Source organism: Plecotus auritus (assembly GCF_963455305.1).
Source record: "Plecotus auritus genome assembly, chromosome: 8".
Lineage (NCBI taxonomy): Eukaryota > Metazoa > Chordata > Mammalia > Chiroptera > Vespertilionidae > Plecotus > Plecotus auritus.
Window position 1 is genome coordinate 157,281,004 of NC_137782.1, and position 22,600 is coordinate 157,303,603.

General features: G+C 47.5%; 1 protein-coding gene across 5 annotated transcripts in view; it reads right to left on the minus strand.

The window, feature by feature from the left end:
* CRIM1 (cysteine rich transmembrane BMP regulator 1) overlaps positions 1 to 22,600 on the minus strand; it is a 181,504-nt gene that overhangs the window by 59,950 nt on the left and 98,954 nt on the right. For 4 of the 5 annotated variants that reach the window (XM_080686661.1, XM_080686658.1, XM_080686660.1 and 1 more), the window contains 3 exons: positions 17,621 to 17,742; positions 8,162 to 8,344; positions 5,385 to 5,582 (listed from right to left, as the gene is read on the minus strand). In XM_080686661.1, the coding sequence (XP_080542787.1) occupies positions 5,385 to 5,582; positions 8,162 to 8,344; positions 17,621 to 17,742 (503 nt within the window). The remainder of the gene's footprint in view (positions 1 to 5,384; positions 5,583 to 8,161; positions 8,345 to 17,620; positions 17,743 to 22,600) is intronic. The other variant, XM_080686662.1, reaches the window with a different exon arrangement.

The window sequence follows — 22,600 nt, forward strand, 5'->3', positions numbered from 1 at the left end:
CCTGTCTGAAATGGGAAATGGATTTTGCTTGTTTCAGAGAAACAAATAGTAGAAAGGCAACTACCCATTCACCAGCCACAAGTACGGAACTCATTTACTGGCAACCAAATCATAACATTAAATGTTACCCTGCAAAATATTATCTACGTTGTTCTACGTTCTTGACAAGGGGTACTCTTGGTATTGGCTCTGAAATCCCCAGGGTCATAAAAACCACACCTGCTCCCAGCAGGAGCCTGCACATACGAGGCCTGAACCACGCAGAACACAGTGGCCCCCTGGGTGGATCCAGTCACAGCCTCAGGTGAGAGCAGACCAAGCCTGACATCAAGACGTCGGAGTGAGGATGAAATTCTTCTCTCTCGCATCAGGTGGCGCAGCCAAGCTGGCCTCACACCTGTCCACATCGCCTGCATTTTCCTTACTGAGTCATCATCGGCATGTCACATACATCTTGCAACCAAAAATTCCCTCCCCAACACCTTATCTTTATAAAACAAACTTTTTAACGGAAAATGGTACTCTGTCCCTAGGGTCCCTCTGACATTAAGAATCAGCTTAGGTAGCATTTATGCCTGATCTACTGGGGGGGAAAATTAGCAGTTAGCTAACTGTGATGTTAAAATAAAAATCCCCATGCACCAAAAGGTCGAGGGTTCAATTCCCCGTCAGGGCACATGCCCGGGTTGCATGCTCGATCCCCAGTAGAGGGCGTGCAGGAGGCAGCCCATCGATGTTTCTCTCTCCCTCTCCCTTCCTTTCTAAAAAAATAAAAAAATAAACAAAAACATTATTTGAAAAAAATATTAAAACAAAATCCTGCCTGTAGAAGTAGCTGAAATAACAATGCTGTGGCACCTATACACTCACAAGGCATGTCTTCCTGAAAAGCAGTCTATTAAACATGACAGTGAGCGTTCGCCTTCGAGGGCCTGGGGGAGCCCACTTAAACTCTGTGACTACACACTTCAGGGCCCGAATGGGGAGAGAATAAACCACACTTCACAAACGATCCTGGGAGGCCCCCCGGCTGCCGCTGGAAGCGGATGAAAGCTCAGGGCTCTCAGGAGGGGGAGCAGTCAATCTGACGCTAATTGGTCCAACTGGCCTTGGACAGGGGGACCCACGGTACCACACACACTTCATGTAACACTGTGTTCTGTTCTCAAAGCGTGTCTTCAAAAGCAAGTATTCGACCATTACTCTTTCTTCAAGGCCCAAAAGGCCATCAGCATCTGAGGCTCCGGGTAAGAAGCCCCATGTCAGGGCCTGCTGCCTGCCTCGGCGAGGAGTCCGGTGTGACTGCCTATCCGGTCCTCCCCAGCTCGCTCATGCATCCATTTTGAGCACCTATTGACATGTCAGGTGCTGCTTTAGGGATTCAAAATGATACGGTAAATTCCTAGCTCACTCTTCCACTCTACTGGCCTACAGGAGAGTGTCATGCCGTTTGTCTCACAGGCAGTGGGACACTGTCTGCCACCCTCCAGCTGCATGACCTTGGGGAAGTTCCATGACCGCTGTACTTTGGTACCTGGGACGGGAATTTGGGATACAGTATCTGTGAAAGAGGGAAGGTGTAAGGACCCAATGAGCTGATGCTCTTCCAGCACCTAGGCCTGGCTCGCAGTCAGTGTGCAAGAAACGTTAGCCACCGTCCTTCGGGGCTGCAAATAAGACAATGCCAACAGTGCTGGATGCTGAGGGAGACCTAACTGTGCTGCCTTCCCTTCTTGGTTTTTAGTTGTGAGGTAGATTAAGGACGTTAGCTTCCATACGTACACTTCAGTGGCAAACCTCGCATGCTATTCCATGCATGTCCATCCTAGCTCTTTACAAGAGCCAGAAAATAAAAAATAATGGGACTGACGAACAAGAGGAGGAGTAGAGAAAAGGCGGCAGAGCAAGTCAAGGACATGATCAGTGACAGACTTACAGACGGGGTGGCTTATCTGGATACCTGAATTGGGTGTTGACAAAAACATGGTCAGACTTAATCAGGAGAGGACTCAAGTGCCAATTTAAAAAGCACTGAGGTACTTGTGAAGGAGTTAGCTGTCAAGTAGCAGCCTAGCCTTTTAGGGCCCCCAGGCTCACGTCTCCAGGGCTCTCCCGAGCACATTATGCTGTCACTTGGAAGGTATGTATCTTTAATAACAACAGCCACAACAAGGAACTCCCTCCTTGCAAGTCCTAACACACCTTATTTGGGGATGCAGTAATTTATTTAGGAAAAAAAATCTAAAACCACAGTCCTGGTGTGGGGTCCTTTCATATAATTTCAGGCTCTGACTACGCACCTTGGGATTGTAGCTCATAGGGTGAGGGCCAAAATTCGTTATGCAATTGTGCGCAGAGGAATTTATTGTGTGGATAAGCTGCGTGAACACCAGTGTTTCTGTTTTTCTCTAAATAATGCTGGCTGGCTGTTCATTACACATTAACCTTGCTTTTATTCCATCTCCCCTGTTTGCCACTCTGAAATCACTTGAAATCCTTATTTAAGTATGCTGCTGAGAAAAATATCTCCAACTAGTTCTATAGACTTTTAGGTCCCACAAACAAAGTAAGACAATTCATTCACCTGGCATTATTTTGTAAGTTCCTCCTTATTATTAATAATAAGTTACACCTCGTAGCAGTGTCATGATCTTAAGCTGTGCACTGTTTTTCCACCCTACACCAAAAGAATCTGTCTTCCTACTACATCTTAAAATGAGAGGGTACTGGAGAGCAAACACCATCTTACATAAGACTCATTACTTAACTCAGTTAAAAACAAAGAACAAGAAACGCAACATAAATTAGTTCCCTGAGAACTAGACCGGGGAATCTCTGAAAAGGTTTGGTGCAGAGCACGAAGGAAGCTGAAGAGAGCAGGGACCAGAAGAACCTCACAACCCGAGGCCTGAGAAGCAGATGCAGGATGTGTCCCGAAGGCCTCCTTCCTCAGGCGGCAGGAGAGGCCAGGTGGGCGAGCACATCACCAACACCTGGGCGACCTACAAATGGCTTCCTTGCCGAGGCCACACTCCTATCTCTCCCAACACGGGGCCCAAACCAGAGATGAGAGAGAGAGGTTAGCGAGGGAACTAGAAGCCGGGGCGGCGTAAACAGAGCTGACATTGGGGAGCAGGGTCAACAGACAACCATGTAGCCGAATCTGACAGACTTCAGTGTATCCCAGCTCAGCCACATAATGGCAAGCGACCCTGGAAGAAATGATCTAAACCTCCCTGAACTCTTGTTTCTTCTCTCTAACAGGGACTCAGGAGCAGGCCTCCAGCACCGTGCTGCTGTGAGGATTCCCTGGAATCAGGTACACAAACAAAGCACTCGCCCCACACAATCGGAACGTGGACAGCCTTTGTCTCCCGGTTTAAATTCAAACAGCCTAAACATTTTCCGCGAAGCTAACTAGGAGTTGTCCCATACTCATCTTTGTGTCCGTGGTGTACGTGGATTATGGGAGGTTCTTGCTAAGTTTTACGGAACTAATGGCTAACCAGAGCTGTCATTCTTTTATCAAACAGTGGACGAGTAGATTACAATTCTATGCATACGTTGCAGACACCGAACTCCAGGGATCAAACTAGCATTCCCTTGCTATGCCAGCTATAGGGTGAGAATCAATCAGTTAGTTTCACATACATTTATTTGCACTTGCCAACTGCTCTCCTCTCCTCACCACGATAAATACACTAACGATGACGATGAGCACAAAAGAGTTGCCTTCCCTCCCTCCACTTTCAGAAGGGCCCTATACATTTTTTTTTACAAGTTTTCTCAGTTTTGCTTTCCATTGATTTAAGTCTTGTGAAGTTAAAGAGTGAGTTGCTTAGTGGATGCCGTATTTATCATGCACACATATACACTTAAATGTTTCAAGTTGACAACAGATTGTCCCTAAGAACAGATAGTCCCACTTTTATGTTTTGACAAGGCAGGCTTGTAAAGCTAACTGTCCACCAGGCACACATACACATCGTATAAAAATGGAAATGGGAGGACTCCAGTTCTATTGACCTCCCCAATCCCCTCACCGTTCCTCTACGCGGAGCACAGCTGCCACACTTCCGGGCTCCGGCTCCGGCTCCGGCTCCGGCTGAGTGGCAGTCACCCACTCCCTCACGTGTACGCTCCTCCCAGCCCCTGAAGGCAACGTGTCTGTCCTGGCACGCATATTTCTGTCCACTCCTTTTCCAGGACAGACACGTTGCCTTCAGGGGCTGGGAGGAGCGTACACGTGAGGGAGTGGGTGACTGCCACTCAGCCGGAGCCGGAGCCGGAGCCCGGAAGTGTGGCAGCTGTGCTCCGCGTAGAGGAACGGTGAGGGGATTGGGGAGGTCAATAGAACTGGAGTCCTCCCATTTCCATTTTTATGCGATGTTTAAGCTCTTCAATAATGCTAACCCCTCAGAGGTTAGGGAAGCAAGTCAGGCAGACTCTGACGTCTGCGTTTATGGAAATTTAGGTAGAAGCAAGACTTCTTGACGGAGGACTTAGTCTGCTGAATGAATTTCTGAAAAGAGCTGTCAGTTCCTTAATAGCTACTTTTAAAAATGCCAGAAGGATCCATCTTCAACACAGATTAATTTTTGACCCACTTTCGTTCACTTTACTATGCAAATGTGCTTCTTAACGACAAATACTCTCTACTGGGTCTGTCCGTGTAACTATCCCATCCCTTTTCTGTAGTAGCCGAGGTGGACAGAGGGTGAAGACCGACGTAAATCGGTGTGCAAAGAATCTTCCCAGGACGTGGGAAATGGAGGGAGATTGGGGTTCGGGACACATCACCAACACTTGGGCGATCTACAAATGGTTTCCTTGCCGAGGCCACACTCCTATCTCTCCCAACAGGATGACAGGGAGAGAATGTAAGAACCAAGATATCAGTAAAAGCCTGAGGGGAATGGCAAATCCACACTACTGTGAAGTTAGAAATAGAAAGGGTGCTCAGAGTGAGGGCAGCAGGCAGGGAAACCCTCCCCGTGGCTCCCGGTGCCTTTTCTAGCCCCAGGCTCCGGGGCGCCAGGAGGCATGACAAGTCGAACATGCAATGCTGGACTCATGGGCTTGTTCCCATTTTATTTCACTGCACTGACCTTTGGATGTTAATTAGACTTCAAGTGAACGGCATGAAAATGTATACATGCTTGTGCATTATTCAGATTAGCCTATCTGCAGCGGTAAAATAAAGACCCCATGATTCTCACTGTAAACGTGCAACATTTCTCCCAAATGATAAATTTATCTGCTACCGGTAACAGCAGGAAGCAGACGCATGACCGAGGAAATAAAAAACACACAAGAACACATTGGCAGAAGCTCATCCAACACGAGACATACGCCGGGGACTCATTAGAATCGGCAAGATTTACCTTCGCACACGGGGCAGCACTCCCCCGGCACCTTGACGGGGTTCATGCAGCTCTGCCCGCAGACCGTGGCCACGCAGTGGGGCTCCCCATTGATGCACTGACAGAACGTGCAGTCGTCTTCCCGCCACCGGTCTCCGTGGGCGAGGATCTGGCCGTTGGCATAGCAGCCGGCGGGATTATTAAAGGGATACACCGGATCTAAATGAAAACAAGAGTTCCCAGTAAAACCGAGGGCCTTCTGCATTGCTTCTCTGTCTGTTCCTTCAGGCGGTTTTCCCGGTTCTGCGTATCCGCAGTTCTTTTCCCGCTGTGATCCACGGACGCTCAGGGCTGCAGGAGGTGTCTCTTGGGGACCAGCAAAAGCTGCTGTCACACTGAATTCCTGTCCATCCATCCTGCTGCTACACCCAGGACAGGGGACATATGGCATAAAAACCAATGCTTGGTGCCCGGCCAGGCGTGGCTCAGTGGTTGAGCATCGAGCTATGAACCAGGTCACAGTATGACTCCCAGTCAGGGCACATGCCTGGGCTGTGGGCTCAGTCCCCAGTGTGCGATGTGCAGGAGGCAGCCAATCAATGATTCTCCCTCATCACTGATGTTTCTATCTCTCTCTCCTTCTCCCTTCCTCTCTGAAACCAATTTAAAATTTATATTAAAACAAAGAAACCCCAACAAAATAAAAACTCCATCCCCAAAAACAAAGTTGGACAACACTAGGCACAGAGCTGGGGGCTGGTAATCAGAAAACTCCGATCCACTGCAGGCTCTGACCACGCCTTCCGAGTTGTCCATTTATACATCTATCGCCCCGCAGTCTCACGGCCTGTGAGGCGGCAATGCCCGTCTAACTCAGGGAGCCACTGCTACTTCCAGGAGGAACAGAGCTCTGTCTCCTGGTGGCCGGAGGTCGGCGTGGACAACGGCGAGGAGCGGGACGGGCTCTCACTGTGGCCTTGCGCAGAACCAGGCTGGCTGAGGCTCAGCGGGGCCACTGCTTGCGCCTGGTGGGAAACTGTGAACCTCGCCATAGGTCTCCCAGCCAAGCAGTGACCCAGGTTGAAGGACAAAAATAGCCGAGGCCACTGTAACCATGTTTTCTGAGGTTACTGACCAGGACAGACATGCTGCATACAAGACCTCCACATATCATTATCATGAGAGCAACTAGACGAATCACAGACAATCTGGTCTCAACAAGCAAGTGCTGCCGTGCGGGGAGGGAGGTCCACGCAGGTGTGAGCATGGGTCTCTGTACTCTAAGGAGGTAACAGGGTGGTGTAAGCAAGAGGCCAACCCTGAAAATCAAGCAGCCACCGCTTTAGAAAGGCAATCTGCCAGAGATGGAGGCGGCCAAGAGAGCGGAGTCAGATAAGACTTCATACATTTCTTATGAAAAATATTACATGTCCACTCTGAGCCTGGGTCTAAGTCCCAGGAAATGAGACATACCGGGTCCGTGCCCAGACAACTCACTATGCTGATCACACAGAGGTTCCTATCCGTGTTTTCACACCACCCACTGCCGGGTGGTCTCAGAGTCTACTACCCCTGGGGGCGCTAGGGAACTCATCCACGGGGACGGGTCCAAGTTAGATGTGATTTTTAAAAATCCCCATGGCACCTAAAAAGTGAACCACCTTTCTCCCATGTTGGCTTAGATAGTGTCTACTAGGGGAAAGGATTTTGCTGCTATGAACCGTTGTTCGGTGTGAGGGATGCGGTTTGCATACTTTAAACGTTTTCAGATCTTCAATATGGTGTGCTAAATATCGCTCAAACATCGAAAAGGGTTCTAGGAAAACAGAGGGTTCTAGGTGTCACATGGCATGGCACCCTGTCCTCCCATTTCCTGTGTCAGACGAGACGGACACGTCCCGCTGCAGACAGAAGGCTGCGGTCCATCGGGACCAGCGGGCTCGCTGGCCTTCCTACCCAGGGACAGAGGCGTGTGTACAGACCAGAGACACAGGCAGGCAGGGCGTGGTGTTCTGACTTCACTGCAGACTCCGACCAGTGGCTACTTTTCTGAACGTTCGCATCCTAATCCCTAAGAGGCATGGGTTGTAGTAAATGAAGTTCAGAGTTATCATCCTGAAATGTTTATTATTTCTGAATAGCGGCCATGGGAGGGCGGCGCCTGGTGGGCAACATGGAACTATTACTTCTTGGGGGGAAGAAGGGAACATAGAGCAGGCTCCTGAGAGCCTTCTGTCCAGGGCCACACCTGATACTCGGCTGCCACCACCATGCCACAAATGACCCCGAGTTCACCTCCACACAGTCTCAAAGGAGGGGGAGCAGCAGGGTCCTGGTCCCACTGGGCAGGGCGTGGGTGATGGAAAGGACAGGGGTGAGCTCCTCTCTGAGCTGGCTGAGACTATGGGTGACAAGGGCTGCACCTGCCCTAGCTGAGCCATCCCAGGAGAGCAGGAGTGAAGTCTAGAGCACAGCGAGCAGAGGGTCCCCCAGGACTTGCCAAGGAACTGTGGGGACGCAGGGGAGGAGCTGCGAGCCCTCCTGGGAAATCTCCGATGCCCCGTGGAGGTGGGAGACAGGTGACCTGCTGTCTAACCTCAGGGCACAACTTCCTTTGGGGCGGTATTTCCACAGTCTACGTGGCACTGACAACTCCTAAAAGACAGAGCACAGTGTCCTGAGAAGGGAACTCCTATAATAGCCCTCTACTTGGGGGCGAGACGGAACTAGGCCAGTTTTGGTACCAGAACTCTGAGCCAGGAAGACGCGTATTCATCTCTAAGGAGCGCATCCCTCACCTTCACACACTGGGCAGCACTCCCCTTCGGGCACGTAGTACCTCTCGCAGTTCAGCTCCCCGCACTGGGCAGTGAAGCAGATGGCAACGCCGCCTTGGCATCGGCAGAACCGACACTTGTCCAAGCGAAACATGTCTCCGTCGTTGTACTCCACGTTGTTGAAGACGCAGGCTGGCTTTGTTTCTGGAGGGAGTTCAAACACACAGGGCACACTTAGAGTCCCTTCCGAGCAGGGTTCTTTTATGTTTCTCAAACGGCCTCTAGAAAGATCTGTCTCTTAGCAGGGGGTAATAACTCGAAGAAGACTTGCTAAACTTGATATAATTTTTTGTAACCCCAATAAAGCAATGTAAAGTAAAATACAAAAACACATTGTCATCCTCTCTACCCCGAGGAATAGAAATAGAAATTCCCTTAGGGAAATCTACACTGAGCCCCCCGCCCCCCCACCCCCGCCCCGCTGCTCACACACACACACTTGAAATAAAGGGAACCACGTGACCACAATGCTCACATCACCCATCTGTGCTTTAAAGGGATCACACCTGTTTTGTTAAACCATGCTCTGCCTCAAAAATTTACCTAGGTCTTTTTGGAGGCGATATTCTTCTGCCCCTTCCGTGTTCTTACCTGTGTTCTCTTTTCTCTCTCTGAGGCTAAGGAATTTGTAATTTTCATCATGCTTGGCATTAACAAAACTCTTTCTATATGCTTTACTTTATGCTTCCCAGTAACAAAACCTGCTGCTACCCCCAGTTTAGAAGGGAGGGGATCCTAGGTAATTGGCTGAAGTCACACATTTAGCAAATACAGCTCTTCAACTGAAACCTTGGGGACGTTCCATGTGTTCTAATAAGGACTGCGTGTCCTGCATGTAGAATTCTCATCATGACAACAATGATTAAAATCTTTTTCTCTGCCCTGCAAAACTCACCCTAAATTCATTCCTTACCTTCTAATTCTGGTGACTGACAAGAACTCCCACCAGACAAAGATATCACAAGAAAAAGAAAACTACAGATCAGTATTTCTTGTGAATATAGATATAAAAATCCTCAAAAAGTACTCGCAGACTGAATCCAGTAACATATAAAAATGATTAAATAGCATGACCAAGGGGGATTTATTCCAAGAATGCAACGTTGGTTTAATATCCAAAAGGCAATTAATGTAGTATGGCGTGTCAACAGAATAAAGGACCAAAAAATCCATACAATCAACTCAATGACACAGAAAAATCACTTGACAGAATCATATAACCTTTCATGATAAAAACATTCAATAACTTGGGAATAGAAGAGACCATCCTCAACTTGGTAAACAGCATCTTTGAAAAACTCACAGCTAACATCATACTTAGCGAAAGACTGAAGGCTTCCCCCTAAGATCAGGAATAAGACAGTGATATCCACTCTCACCACTACTACTCAGCATTGTATCGAGGTTCTCACTAAGGCAAGTAGGGAAGAAAAGAAAGAAAAAGAATCTAGATTGGAAAGGAAGAAGTAAAACAACTCTAGTTACAAATGACATGATCTTGTATCTAAAAAAAAAATAATAATAATTCTAAGGAATCTACTAAAACATTATCAAAACTAATTTACAACTTCAACAAAATTCCAGGGTAAAATTGCAACTGAAAGAAATTGTACATCTATACACTAGCAATGAACAATCTGGCAATGATGTTCAGAAAACAACCCCATTCACAATAGCATCAAAAAGAATAAAGTATTTAGTAACAGATTTAATAAATGAAGTGCAAAACTTGTACTCTGAAAACTATAAAGCATCGTTTAAAAAAATGAAAGAGGGCTTAAACAAATGGAGAGACATCCCATGTTCATGAATTGGAAGATACTATTGTTAAGATGATAATATTCCTGAAACTGATCCACACAGTCAATGCAATCCCTATCAGAACACTAGCTAGTTCTTTTGCAGAAAGTACCAGTCCATCCTAAAATTCATATGAAAATGGAAGGGATCCAGAATAGCCAAAACAATATTGAAAAGAAGAACAAAGTTAGAGGACTCAGACTTTCTGATTTGAAGACCTACTACAATGCTAGAAGACTCAGACTTCCGGATTTCAACACCTACTACAATGCAATCAAGGTAGTGCTGTACTGACGTAAGAACAGATTTATAGTTCATTGGAATTACTTACATTTATTGACTTTTGACAAGGGTGCCAAGACAATTCATTGAGGGAAAGAACTATCTTGTCAACAAATGGTCCTGGGACAACGGATATGCACATGGGAAAAAATGAGAATGAACCACTATGAATCACGTCGTATAAAAAAATTAACTTCAGATGAATCATTAGAGCTATGATCTTCTTGTCATAGCCACAACTACAGAGTCCTTAGAAGAAAACAGGAGTAAATCTTTGTGACTTTGGAGTAGGCAATGGTTTCTTAAATATGATACCAAAAATACAAGCAACAAAAGAGAAAAAGAGTTAAACTGGATTTCATCAACTTTTGTGCTTCAAAGAACATCATCAAGAAAGGTAACCCACAAATGGGAGAAAATATATGTGAGTCATATAAAGGAGATGCATCCAAAATATATGAAGTACTCTTATAACTCATCAACACAAAAATAATCCAAACTGAAAAACAAGCAAACATCTGTATAGACGCTGTCCCAAATAAGATACAGAAATGGCCAGCAAGCACGTGAAAAGATGCTTAACGTCACGTCATTAGGGAATACAAACCCAAGCCACAGTGAGACACCCCTGCGCGTGCTTAACGGCCGTGATAAAAAACAGAGATAGTGACAAGTTCTGATGAGGACGTGGAAAAATTGGAACTCTCCCACATGCTGGTGAGCATGTAGAGGGACAGCTGTTCTGGACAACAGCCTGGCAGTTCCTCAAAATAGTAAATACAGAGTTACCATATAACCCAGCAATTCCACCCCTCGGTATATGCCCCTGAGAAATGGAAATATATGCCAACATGAAAACTTGTATACCAATGTTCACAGCAGCATTAGTCACATGAGCCAAAAAAAAAAGGAAAGAGCCTCCATGCCCACCATCCGATGCTCGGATAAACAAAATGTGGTCTATATCCACACAATGAAATATTTCTTGGCCATAGAAAAGAACGCAGTTCTGACACATACTATTAACACAAACGACCCTTGAAGACATTAAGTGAAAGAAGCCAGTCACAAATGAGCTATTGTATAAACTATTTATGTGAAATGCCCGTAAGAGGCACATCTACAGAGACAGAAACGTGGATTACTAGTTGCCTAGGGCTGGGGGCTTTGGGAGGTAACAGGGAGGGCCTGCTTAATGAATTCCCAAGTGTCGGGGAAAATGGGCTGATGGAAGTGTTTTAAAAATTGTGATGAATACACAATTCTGTGAACACATTAAAAGAAACACACACGGAATTAACTGTACAACTTCACTTAATGAATTGCATGGTACGTGTTTCAGTAAATCTGGAACCACCAAAACCCTCCCAAGCTGAGGAACGTCTCCTGCGCTAACACGCCCTGCTTAATAAGGTGAGAAAAACCGGATTATGATACACACGTCTCCCATGGGCTCATCTGTCCAACATCATTTCTTAACACGTCACCTCGCATGTTCAAAACAGACTCTCACTGCGTTTTAATTTGAGTATATTTACATTTGTATGGTACTTAAGGACAATGACTTTCTCATTTATAACAATCCTGTAGAGAAGACACAACAAGAATGAACAGCCATTTCTGCAAGGAGGACCGTGAAATGTGAAGCGATTAGGGGACTCACCTAAAGTCACCTAAGTAGTCAGCGCTGAGCTGTGTGTATGTTGACACAGGTTGTGAATGTGTCTTACCTCTTCCCCAGTGCTTACTGGATGTAATATTTCTTTTTTCAGAAAATCAACGTTATTCTAAAAGAAATCGTCTCTTGGATCAGAATTCATCTTTATACATTTGCCACAAAATCTGGGCTGATATAGGAAGGAACTAAGCAGTTAGGCCATAAGTTCCAAAATATAACATGGGGTGGGGAGTGGGGGCAAAGTACCGGACTCCCACACAATGCTGAGCACCCAGTCAAACGGAAGAAAAACGTTTATCAACCCATCCCTAGTTATTCCTCAGGTGCATTCATCAACCACATCTACCACGTGAAGCCACAAGCCTGGTGTAGGAGTTGAAGTTGGGGGGAGGATTCTGGCTAGGGACACAGCGGGTCCCATGAAGCTGTTTTTTCGGTGAGGCGTGCAGAAGCGTAAGCAGGAGGGTGGGCCTGGGGCAGTCAGGTTTCACTAGCAAATGCCCAGAAAGCAAGGGAGTGGGATTTGGAGGCATGGATAGTCCCCAAAAACACGGCCTAGAAAACACAGTCAATCCCTTAGGATTAAAAAATAATAATTAAAAAAAAAATCACACAACGTAATGAAATGGCTGTCTGATGCTGAGAGACGAATAGAGGCTCTTCAGGAAAAGGCATGCCCAAGAGGCGGCTGTGGTCTCTGAGGAGCGGCCAGTCACGCCTTCACCTGTCGGGGAAGGGTGCGAACCTCAGCCAGCGTGGAGCCATCACAGCCCCTACAAGAGGGCCACTTAAATGGCTGCGGAGAAGGAAAAACACGGCAAAGAAGCAGTAACTCGCTGCGTCATCCGTACTCTTATCGCAGAGATGCGTACAAAGTGTCTTTTCAGCGACTTTCCGTGTCCTGTGTCTGCCCAATTAAATGTTGTTTCCCAGCTCCGAGACCTCCTCCTCCTCTCTAATATATTCCAGAACTCCGGAGGGGAGCCAGCCTGGTGGTACTGACTGTCAATAACCAGGACTGCCTGCCAAGTCATGCTGATTGGCAGCTGGTGAGAGGTGTATGATTTTAATGAAGGGAAGGCTGAAATGCAGAACTTGGTATCAGCAGTGAATAAACCCAAAGGGATACAGCGCTGCTTTTTCTCCTCAATCTCCCAGCAGAATCTCTCGGCTAGTGCCTCGCCTCTGCTCTCAGCTCCCGGGGTGAGCCGAACAGGAAGCCAAGTGGGTGGACATCATAAGCCAAAAGAGAGACCACTGTGGTCACAGAGGAGGAACCTTCGAGAATGTCTCTGCAGGTCAACAGCAAACAAATGCTCACAAAGACTGGGTTCACGGATACAAACCTCTCTTTCCCCCTATGGGAGAAGGGAGTTTGTGTGCTAGAGTACGCCAAGCAGATATTCTTTTGGGATAAGAAAAAAGGGAACAATACTTCTAAAGGACTGCTAAATACTGTATCACTCTTAAGCAACATGAGCTTGATAAGGCCCCAGGAACAGGCTGGGCGCTCAATACATGCATATGAGGTCGACTATGTTCTCTCAAAATGCCATATGCTTTCCATTACTCGGAAGAAAACAGTGTGTGCCCAGAAACATTACTGAGCATTATTGCTATACAGACGATGGATTCTCAGTAGATGTTTCTGCACTAATTTTCTTATTAACAGACTTCAGGTCGGAGTTTTCTAGGCCAAAATTTTACAGGCGGGTCACGCTGACTGGGTAAGGTTCTCCTGTGATGGCTCCGTTTTACGTGGTTGTTTCTGAGGCCGGAAGAGTCAGGGATTAGCGATGACTCTCAAAACAAAATGTTCTGTTTTATTTAGATTGTTGTCGTGCACCGTGGACCACTGGTCATATCTCAGGCACCAAATGGTATTTCACATTGGGCCCCTGAGATTTCCAATCCTAATGCCCCCCGGGAAGACAGAGGTGGGCCAGGGTGGGACAACAGGGTGCCCCGGGACAGAATTGAGAGCACATACCCCTCCGAGAGGAAGGCTGTCACTCAGCCAGGTGACGGGCGATGAGCACACCACCGACTGCATCTTCTCCAGTTTCCATAGGAGGAGAGCGTGGCCCTGCCCTTGTTTGTGGGCTGGAGCGGACCCAGAACCGGTTTTTGAAGGATGTCTGGGGTTGCTCCACCCCGGCTATGAAAACCATCCTGTAGGTGATGATTTTGATGACTTCTACGTTTACACAAACGCGGCTCAAGCACACCATCTGCTCCTCTGGTTTCTAAACAACAGGGCTCTCGCTCACCAACACCCCGCGCGTCCTGCCTTCGGCCCTCGTCCGAGAAGAGCAGTCGCAACCTGTCGCTATCTGGCTGGCAACCCTCCCAGCCTTCCGCCAAAACCAAACCAAAACAAACCAAACCGCAACGGGAGGTGATGTTTACAGAGGATGTTCTGTCCCATCTATTCGTCCGGGCGAGTGTTTTCGAAGCTTAGGAGCTCTTGAATTCTCTGTGACCGTTTTGTCACCTTGTGTTTTCACACACAAAAAAAATAACGTAAGCACGTGAGTCATCTGGATGGCAGCTCGGGAACGGAGCACAGCCCTATAACCTCCGTTTCTGCATGTGCGTTTGCTACACTAGGTCACCCGCCGCCCTCGGAGCTGGGCCTGTGCCACGCCTACTCCACCGTGCCGGGGAAATATCAAAGTCGAGAGACGATGCCACAGGCATCTAGGTTCCAGCTGTGTGTCCAAATGATCTCTGAGAACTGCTTTCCCTGAGCTGCATTTTCCTAGTTTGCTTTTGCTTTTTATTGAGAAGCGCAGCCACAGGAAACCGGTCTCCGCACTGGTGTTAGAGTCACAGAGCACACCACCGACTGCATCTTCTCCAGTTTCCATAGGAGGAGAGCGTGGCCCTGCCCCGTGGGCCCGACTCCATCTCCCTTTTCACTGCGGCAGCCGGAGGTCGGGAGCCTGCCTGGCGTTGAACTCCAGCAGCTGGACAGGTAGGGTGCTCACGGCCTGCTTACTTGCGGGCTCTATCTTTTTGCCTTCCACTTTCAGCCTTTATGCACTAACCTGTGGCTCCGATTCTCTTTTTTCACTCATATTTTACCACCACGTTATTGTACCTATTCTCATTGTAAAGTTGCCTCAAATCCTTTGTGGATAAACAAGGCTTTACACACACACACACACACACACACACACGCACACACACACACACTCACACAATAGACCTCTGCTTTTCTAGGTGATGATAATGAATCTTTGATATGCAATATCCTTTACTGGTAAACTTATAACAACAGTCAGAGTTTCCCGGGGCACAAGGTGGCAAATAAACATCCATACACATACGAGTATGTGTGTTTATGTGTATGTTGTGTGTGTGCAAGGCAGGTGTGTGTAATGTGCTTATATATGTCTAAAGAAGTCAAAGACAGATTTTGAGAAAGAATGTCCTTAAACAATATTCAGCCGGACTATGACTCTTCACAGTATTATAGTTCCTACTCTCATCTACAAATGAATGATTACTGGAGCAACAGAGACACTGATAGCAGGACAAGAGGAAAGACGAAGATCACCCAACAAGCTTATGATGGCAAGGAAGAGCGTGCCTGGAAACACTGTGACTGTGCTTTGTCGTCTCAACATCTTCTCCTGGCAGATGGCACGGCCTGTTCCTGAACTCAGAGCCCTATAAAAAGTGAGGCTCTACACAGGGCAGGCCCTGGAGGTGAGCCCAGGTCACTGAGGTGGGGGTGTGGCCACTAGCTGTCCGAGTCACGTCATATCGGAGCGAGATGTGACGTCCACTTCCAGAGAAGAAAGGCACAAGGCTTGGGTTCCTACATCCAAGAAGCAAGGCCACTCAGGGGCCTCAACAGCGAACTGTGTACCAGAGCTAGTACTGCCAGGGGACAAATGACTTAAGCTTAAAGTGTACGGCAGAAGATGGAGGACCCCCACAAACGAACCCCGCTGTGGGCTGGCATTAAAGCAGCCCCCTGTAGAGAGAACTAAGATGGTCTGAGTCAGATCACTCACGCACCCACCCAACTAAACCCGGGTGCCCTGCGTGAGGCAGACGGTGTGCTAGTAGCCCAGATGCGAGGACAGACTGCAAGGACAGATGCCGCCCTCTGGCAGCTCGGGTTCCAGAGTGAGAGACAGACGCCACACTTGCAGGGTGGTGAGCACATCTTAGATGCTGGGAGCCCAGGGTCAGGAGCTACTATTTCCATCTCAAATGGTACGAATTAAATATCCACAGAAAAGCACCTACAATCAATTAAACCGCAGTGGTACCAGAGAAAACGAGTCTGCTGGGCCATTTGCTGGTGTTCAGCAGACACTACTCCTGGCTGCATGACTGTATGGCTATGGAGAAGCATCGAGAAGAGAGGGATGGAGGCACATGGGACCTTTTCTGCACGTGAGGTCATGATTTATAAGGTCTTTAGGTCAGGAAGCTCACCCCACCTTCTCTAGTCCCTGGAATGTCCAGGACAGTGTCTGTGGATGTGAACAGGAGGTAGGAATACAACATAACAAGACTGCTTGCTCTTGAGGGACAATTCCAAGTGCTTCACGTGTAAAACCTCAATGTATGGTCGTTCATTCCATTTTACAGATGTGGAAACTGAGGTCATTTGGTTCCTGTCTATGTTCTCTTTTAACCACAAAGCCATCTTGCAAGTATTTCTTCAAAGCAAAACAAAACACCATGTGACCACTGGACAGAAAAACTACAGGGCGCAAGGGAACAGGACTCAATTGTCCCGAAACCTTTCTTGTGGGGGAGGGGAGGCTTGGGAGGAGGGCGGACAATCTTCGGAGCTGATTTCTTATGGGCGGGGTTGGTATGTGTCAGTATGTGCAATTCCGTGGCCTCTGTCCCAGTCCATCTTCACTTTCCTTGTTGAGTCTAGGTACTGACGAAGCAATGCGCTACAATTATTGACGTCTCACTGGAGTTTCACTCTTTGTGTTTCTTCTGGAAATCCTGATGGAGGGGCTGGTGTTGGGTTCTCCTTTCTTCCAGCATCTAAGTTCAATGGACGCCCTGTCCCCAAACACCGAACCCTCTCACGCAAGGTGAAAGGGAGAGGTGGATTCTATTTGAAGGAATCCGGTGACCGGAGAACCCTATTTCTGGGCCACAGGACTCGAACGGAAAGCAGGCCAATGCCAGTGACCACGCACCGGTCAGAGATGTCCTCTCTGAGCAGAAAAATGTGAGCCTGGGGGAACAATGTCTTTCCTGTTTCAAACTGCGGCAGCTCCCCCGGGTGTCAGTTCCATCCATTGCCTCCTGGCGGCCAGGAGAGGAGGGGAGGATGACAGGAGCAATATCATCACAGGTTCTATGATCTTCTCCTTCTTTTTTTTGTTTAAATCCTAAAATTGCCGTGCTCCTGAAACTGCAGAGTATGACAGCTCCACACCATTTGCTGTTACATTTCCAAAATTCTCTTTCGGGTGGCTGGGATGATGATTCATTCCCTAGTGTCCCTTACCGCTCGGCTGGGACCATAACCAAACCTCCTTTGGGAGGGAGTGTCTGTCATCAAGTCCCTGTGTATATCCCCTGCCCGATAAAAGGCAGAACCGGCTGGATGGAACCCTCCCTCCTCCTCCGGCACCAATGTCCACGCTCTGAGAACAAGAGACCCCACGTACCATTAACACATTCAAAGACATCACAGCACTTTCCAGGAGTCCCATCGCCACGGGAGACTATGCGGGGAACGGATCCCACCTCACACACGGGGAAACCACATAAGCCAGAGAGACACTCGCATCTGAAACCAAAGAAAAGGGAAGGAAAACCCCATGAATAAACAACAACACAGAAGTGGGGAGACCACAAAGTGGCTGTGGCCAGCGAACTCCACGGGATGACCCTGTTCCTGTGTATCAGGTGTCACTGGGGAGGCGGGAGGGGCTCCAACGTAATTTGCATTCCACAGAACTAAGGCTCATCTACATAACATACACCCAGATTTTAAATGTTTACCATTTGACAGAAATGTTCCCAAATAAATGCATGACTTCGTTTCTTATTTAACGAGACCGTATTGAGCATAACATCTTGCTGAGGACTCGGGGCCATTGTTATGGGCATGCATTACGTTACCCCACAAATCACTGAGGCCGCTCAGTCACCACTGAGGCAGGCTCCCCAGTGCCAGACTGCTGCTCTGTTGCTGACCTGAAGGTATTTTCCAGAGATTTTTCTGGCTCTCCTTTCAACTATTAAGTTATTGCTTTCCAGACTTTTTTCTTTTCTTCTTTTTCTTTTCTGTTTGTCTAGTAGCACCCTCAACACACTAATTAATTTGTAATTGTGTCGAACAGACTATCACGGGAGGCTGAGCCCCTCTTTCTAGATGAAGGGCCTGAGCTTCTGTAAGGGGGCTTTGTGATGCTATTTGGAAGAGGACAGTCTTTTTTTTTTTTTTTAATAAATATCTTATTGATTTTTTACAGAGAGGAAGGGAGAGGGATAGAGAGTTAGAAACATCAATCAGCTGTCTCCTGCACATACTGGGGATGTGCCTGCAACCAAGGTACATGCCCTTGAAAGGAATCGAACCTGGGACCCTTCAGTCAGTAGGCAGACGCTCCATCCACTAAGCAAAACCAGTTAGGGCTGGAAGAGGACAGTCTTAATCTGGGGTCTTCCATGCTGTGTGTGCCTTCCTCACTACTTGCACGAATGAGGTGCTCGAGGGCCTGAAGCTAGCTCTGCGGGCTCGCAACCACAACGTCAACGCTTGCTGTGAGACTGGCCTACACACAGGAGAACAGCGGCAGGTAAAAACCAGAGGAGAAAGGACCGTGGCCCACCGCCTGCTGGTCTGAGAGAATGAAACGGGAGGCAGGAAGGAGAGGCGCACAGCAGCAGGGTGTCAGGATGCAAACGTGATACCGGGGAGGAGCAGGGAGCCCGGCCCTAGAATCTCCGGGGGGCGCAAGTGCGGTCAGAGGATGGAGAGGATGGCTAAGGGGGTTCCGAAGTAGACGGCAGTGAAAGGAAGATCTCCTCAGAGGAGATACCTTACAGGAAGTGTGTGGGTGTTTCCCTACGGTGGGGGCAAGAGGCTAAGGTAACGTTGCCAGCAGGGAGGGCTTAGGAGCACATTCATGAACTCTGGTTTACCCCCTTCTTAGGTAAGTGATTACATTGCTCATCTATCGTTCTTGGGATCTTTAATAAATTAAAATATTCCTGGAGTCCACGAGAACCTCAGTATCAGGTCCAGAGGTTTAACTGCATTACTAGTGAACTGCAGAACTAAAAGGAAACAAATGGAAGTTAAAATCCGCATCAGAGACCATTCAAGCCACCGGGAAGGTGTGGAAGACCAAGGCCGGCATCTCAGGCTTCTTCTGCGGGGGTGACGGCTACACTGGATTCCTGGGAGAAGCGGGTGTTAGATAATTGAGGTTTTGCTGCAATGGTATTTCTGCTTATGGTTTAAAATAAACGTCTGCCTGTTTTCTGTGAGTGGAGCTGGGAGCTCTCGAAGTATAATCTGTCTTCCTACAGGACAACCACCTACTGGACCGAGTCAATACGAACTGGGCTTTTAGTCCCTAGTAGGGTTATCCTTTCGTCTTTCATTTTTAGGTGCCCCGCCACCGCAGCATTAAGCACAAAACCATAGCACTGCGATAGTCCAGTAGCAATACACTGTTTACATTAAAATGATTACATAAATTGTAATCATTGGGAGGCCCCACCCAGATCCCAATATCTGGATGTGAATACAATGCAGGAGTCCTACAAGAACAGCTGGGATTCACATTCTTGCCTAATCATTCCAATTTAAACTCCAAAGAGCAGACAAGCAACCAAAAAAATGTGTCTTCACATGTTGTCCTTCAAGCCCTCAGAGACCTTTCTACTGAACAGTATGTGCCCTTATGTGCCTGTCTCTCTGCCAGGCTATTAGAAACCACACCAACCTGAGAACCATGACTAAGTGGCTCTGCGTCCTCTCTTTGCCCTTGAACGTTTGATCCAGGTCCCAACATTCAAGTATCTCTCGTTTTCCTAGAGACTCACCTCGGTTGTCCGGTGTCACCAGCATGTTTCAGAAGACCTGACACTGCACAAAACTGCCCTCGAACCCACTGAGAAAAGGGAAACCCTTTCGCTGAAGTTTCGCTTCTAAACCAGAGTGACTGCATGGGAAAGGGCCAAGGACTGCATGTCCTGGCTTCTGCTTGCTGGCCTCCTCCCGGAACCGTCCCCTTCTCTGCATCTCCCTTGGCAAGCTCTCCCTACCTGTTGCCTTCTTTTGACTTCTCACAGCTTCCCCTGAACTTGAGACTTTATAGATGTTAAAGAGCACCTTAATAAAATTCTTCAGGAAAGGTGAAAAGTCTGAACTTATGGCAGATAACTATCAAGCAACTAGCTCTGGGGTTGAAACCTTATGGAACAGCCAGTTTTTTGCAGGTCGAAAAAGGGTCGAATAGCAATTTCACATAGTTCAGAATGCAGCGGACATGAGTTACCTTATGTCCTCACTCACTCTGTCAGGTAACAAATGGGGGACGCCACCAGGACCCTCATCTGCCAAGGAAATTTATTATGTCTACAAATTAGGTGAGTCCAATGTACTCTTTAAAAGGCTGTAATTATCCCAGATTCTCCGGTTTACCAGCACTGGAGGTAGGCATGCTTCCCTTTTCCAGATGAAAGTAAAGAAGACCTCCTGTCCTGTGTTTTCCACTAGAAGAGACTAGATTTTTTTCTATCAAGTCATGAAAAGGAAACGCTGAATTACAGAACCGAAGCCTGCAAACTATACCTTTTCCTCACCAACTTTTCTCTTCATTTTTATTCTTTTTTTTTTTTTTTGCACCACCCTTCTCCCCTCCCCCCTATCTTCCTCCTAACTTTTATCCCAATGCCTGAATAAAGAGCAAGCAAGGGGATGGAGAAAACGTGGATTAGTGGGAGGGACAGCAGACTAACTCGAGGAAGAGAGACACTTAGTAAACTGATGTCACCCCTTACCCTTCACGTTTGAAACCCTCCCTCCCCCTCAAAGTCTAGGCTCTAACTTGGTCCCCACTCACCCAAATCTCTCCTTTCCCCAAACTATGCCATATCCATCCTACGGCTCAGCGCCTGTACTTCGTAGTCAAAAACCTTCAATTACTCCTCACTTGACTGGTCAACTTCTCAGCTTTGCATTCAAACACCCTCAGGCTCACATAGGTTTCCCCAATCTCTCTCTCCCAGGATTTCTCTTCATTTTCCTTATGCTACAGCCACACTTTTATTCTCCAAACCAGCCCTGGCTGCACCGCCCACCCAGTCCCACTCTCCCCACCCCCTCCTCTCCAGCTGTCTGTCTAGATCCCATCTGTTTTTCCAGGCCAGCCTCAAATAACTCCATCCTTTTCCAAGGCCCTCCTCCCGCTGTTTTGTGGCGACTACACATTCGTCTTCCCACAAGCTCTCTTTGGATCTACCATGTAGATTCGTTAAAGAAATACTTTTTAATGATGAAACAGAACAGGAGATGAGTAAACGGGGGGCAATATTAACTAAACAAAACAAAAGAAAGTGAGAAGGAAAGCAGTGAGATTTCTATATTGTGAACTAAAAAAAAAGTACGCCAGGCATGATACCTTGAAGCAGAAGTGCCGAGAGCTCAAATTATAAATAAAACTACAAAAATAAAAAAATTTAAATAACAGCATTGAGATGAAACTCACATAGCATAAAATTCACCCCTTTTAAGTGTGTTAATTCGGTGGATTATATTCACAGGGTTGGGCAACCATCATCACTACCTAATTTCAGACCATTTCTATCACCTCGAGAAGAAACCCTGGACTCTCCACTCAGCCTCACCAGCCCCTGGCACACACTGGTCTATGTTCTGTCTCTATGGATTGGCCTATTCTGGGCAGTTCCTATAAATAGACTCATACAATATATGCACTGATGGCTTTTAAACAAGAAGCAAACTGTATTTGCAATCTGCCAGAAAAATCAAGCCTCTAACGTTAACCTCAGTATTAAGATAATGATCAATCAAGGTAGCATATCAATAAATGTTTGCATAATGTAATCACAGCTGCAGCCAGGTGGATTGGTTAAGCTGTCTTTTTCTCCCTCAAACAGGTCATGGATTCAGCTCACTGGGCATGTGAGTGCCCCGGAACAATGATGAACAGCACTCAGAAGTCATCGGCCCCTAGAGGGCACTCCCTTCCTTAGGAGGTTCCTGAGAGGCAATGCACACTTATGCTTCTTGTTTGCTCCCTGGTCCGCAGAGTCCCAGGCAGGCCAGAGGCCAGGGTCCTGGCACAGCTTACAAGGTGCTTCTAGTCCAGACTCTCATCTTTCAGCTTCCAGATTCCACGGGTTCCTCCTTATGCCCCACAGCTGAACACAATGGCAGCATGCCATTCACTCCATCTACCCACCCCTGCCCCGTATCACCCTGTGCCACAGCTCAGATGTCCACACGCCTAAAATCCCGGCCTCTTCTTCGCCCCGGTGAAGTCCACACAACTTATGACTTCGTATTCTACAAGGCCATCTCTGATCAATGAGTGGCCAGGCTTAACTTTCCCTCCTCTGACCTTCAGACGTACCCCGGGGTACTGAACTCTTGGAGTGTACCTGCT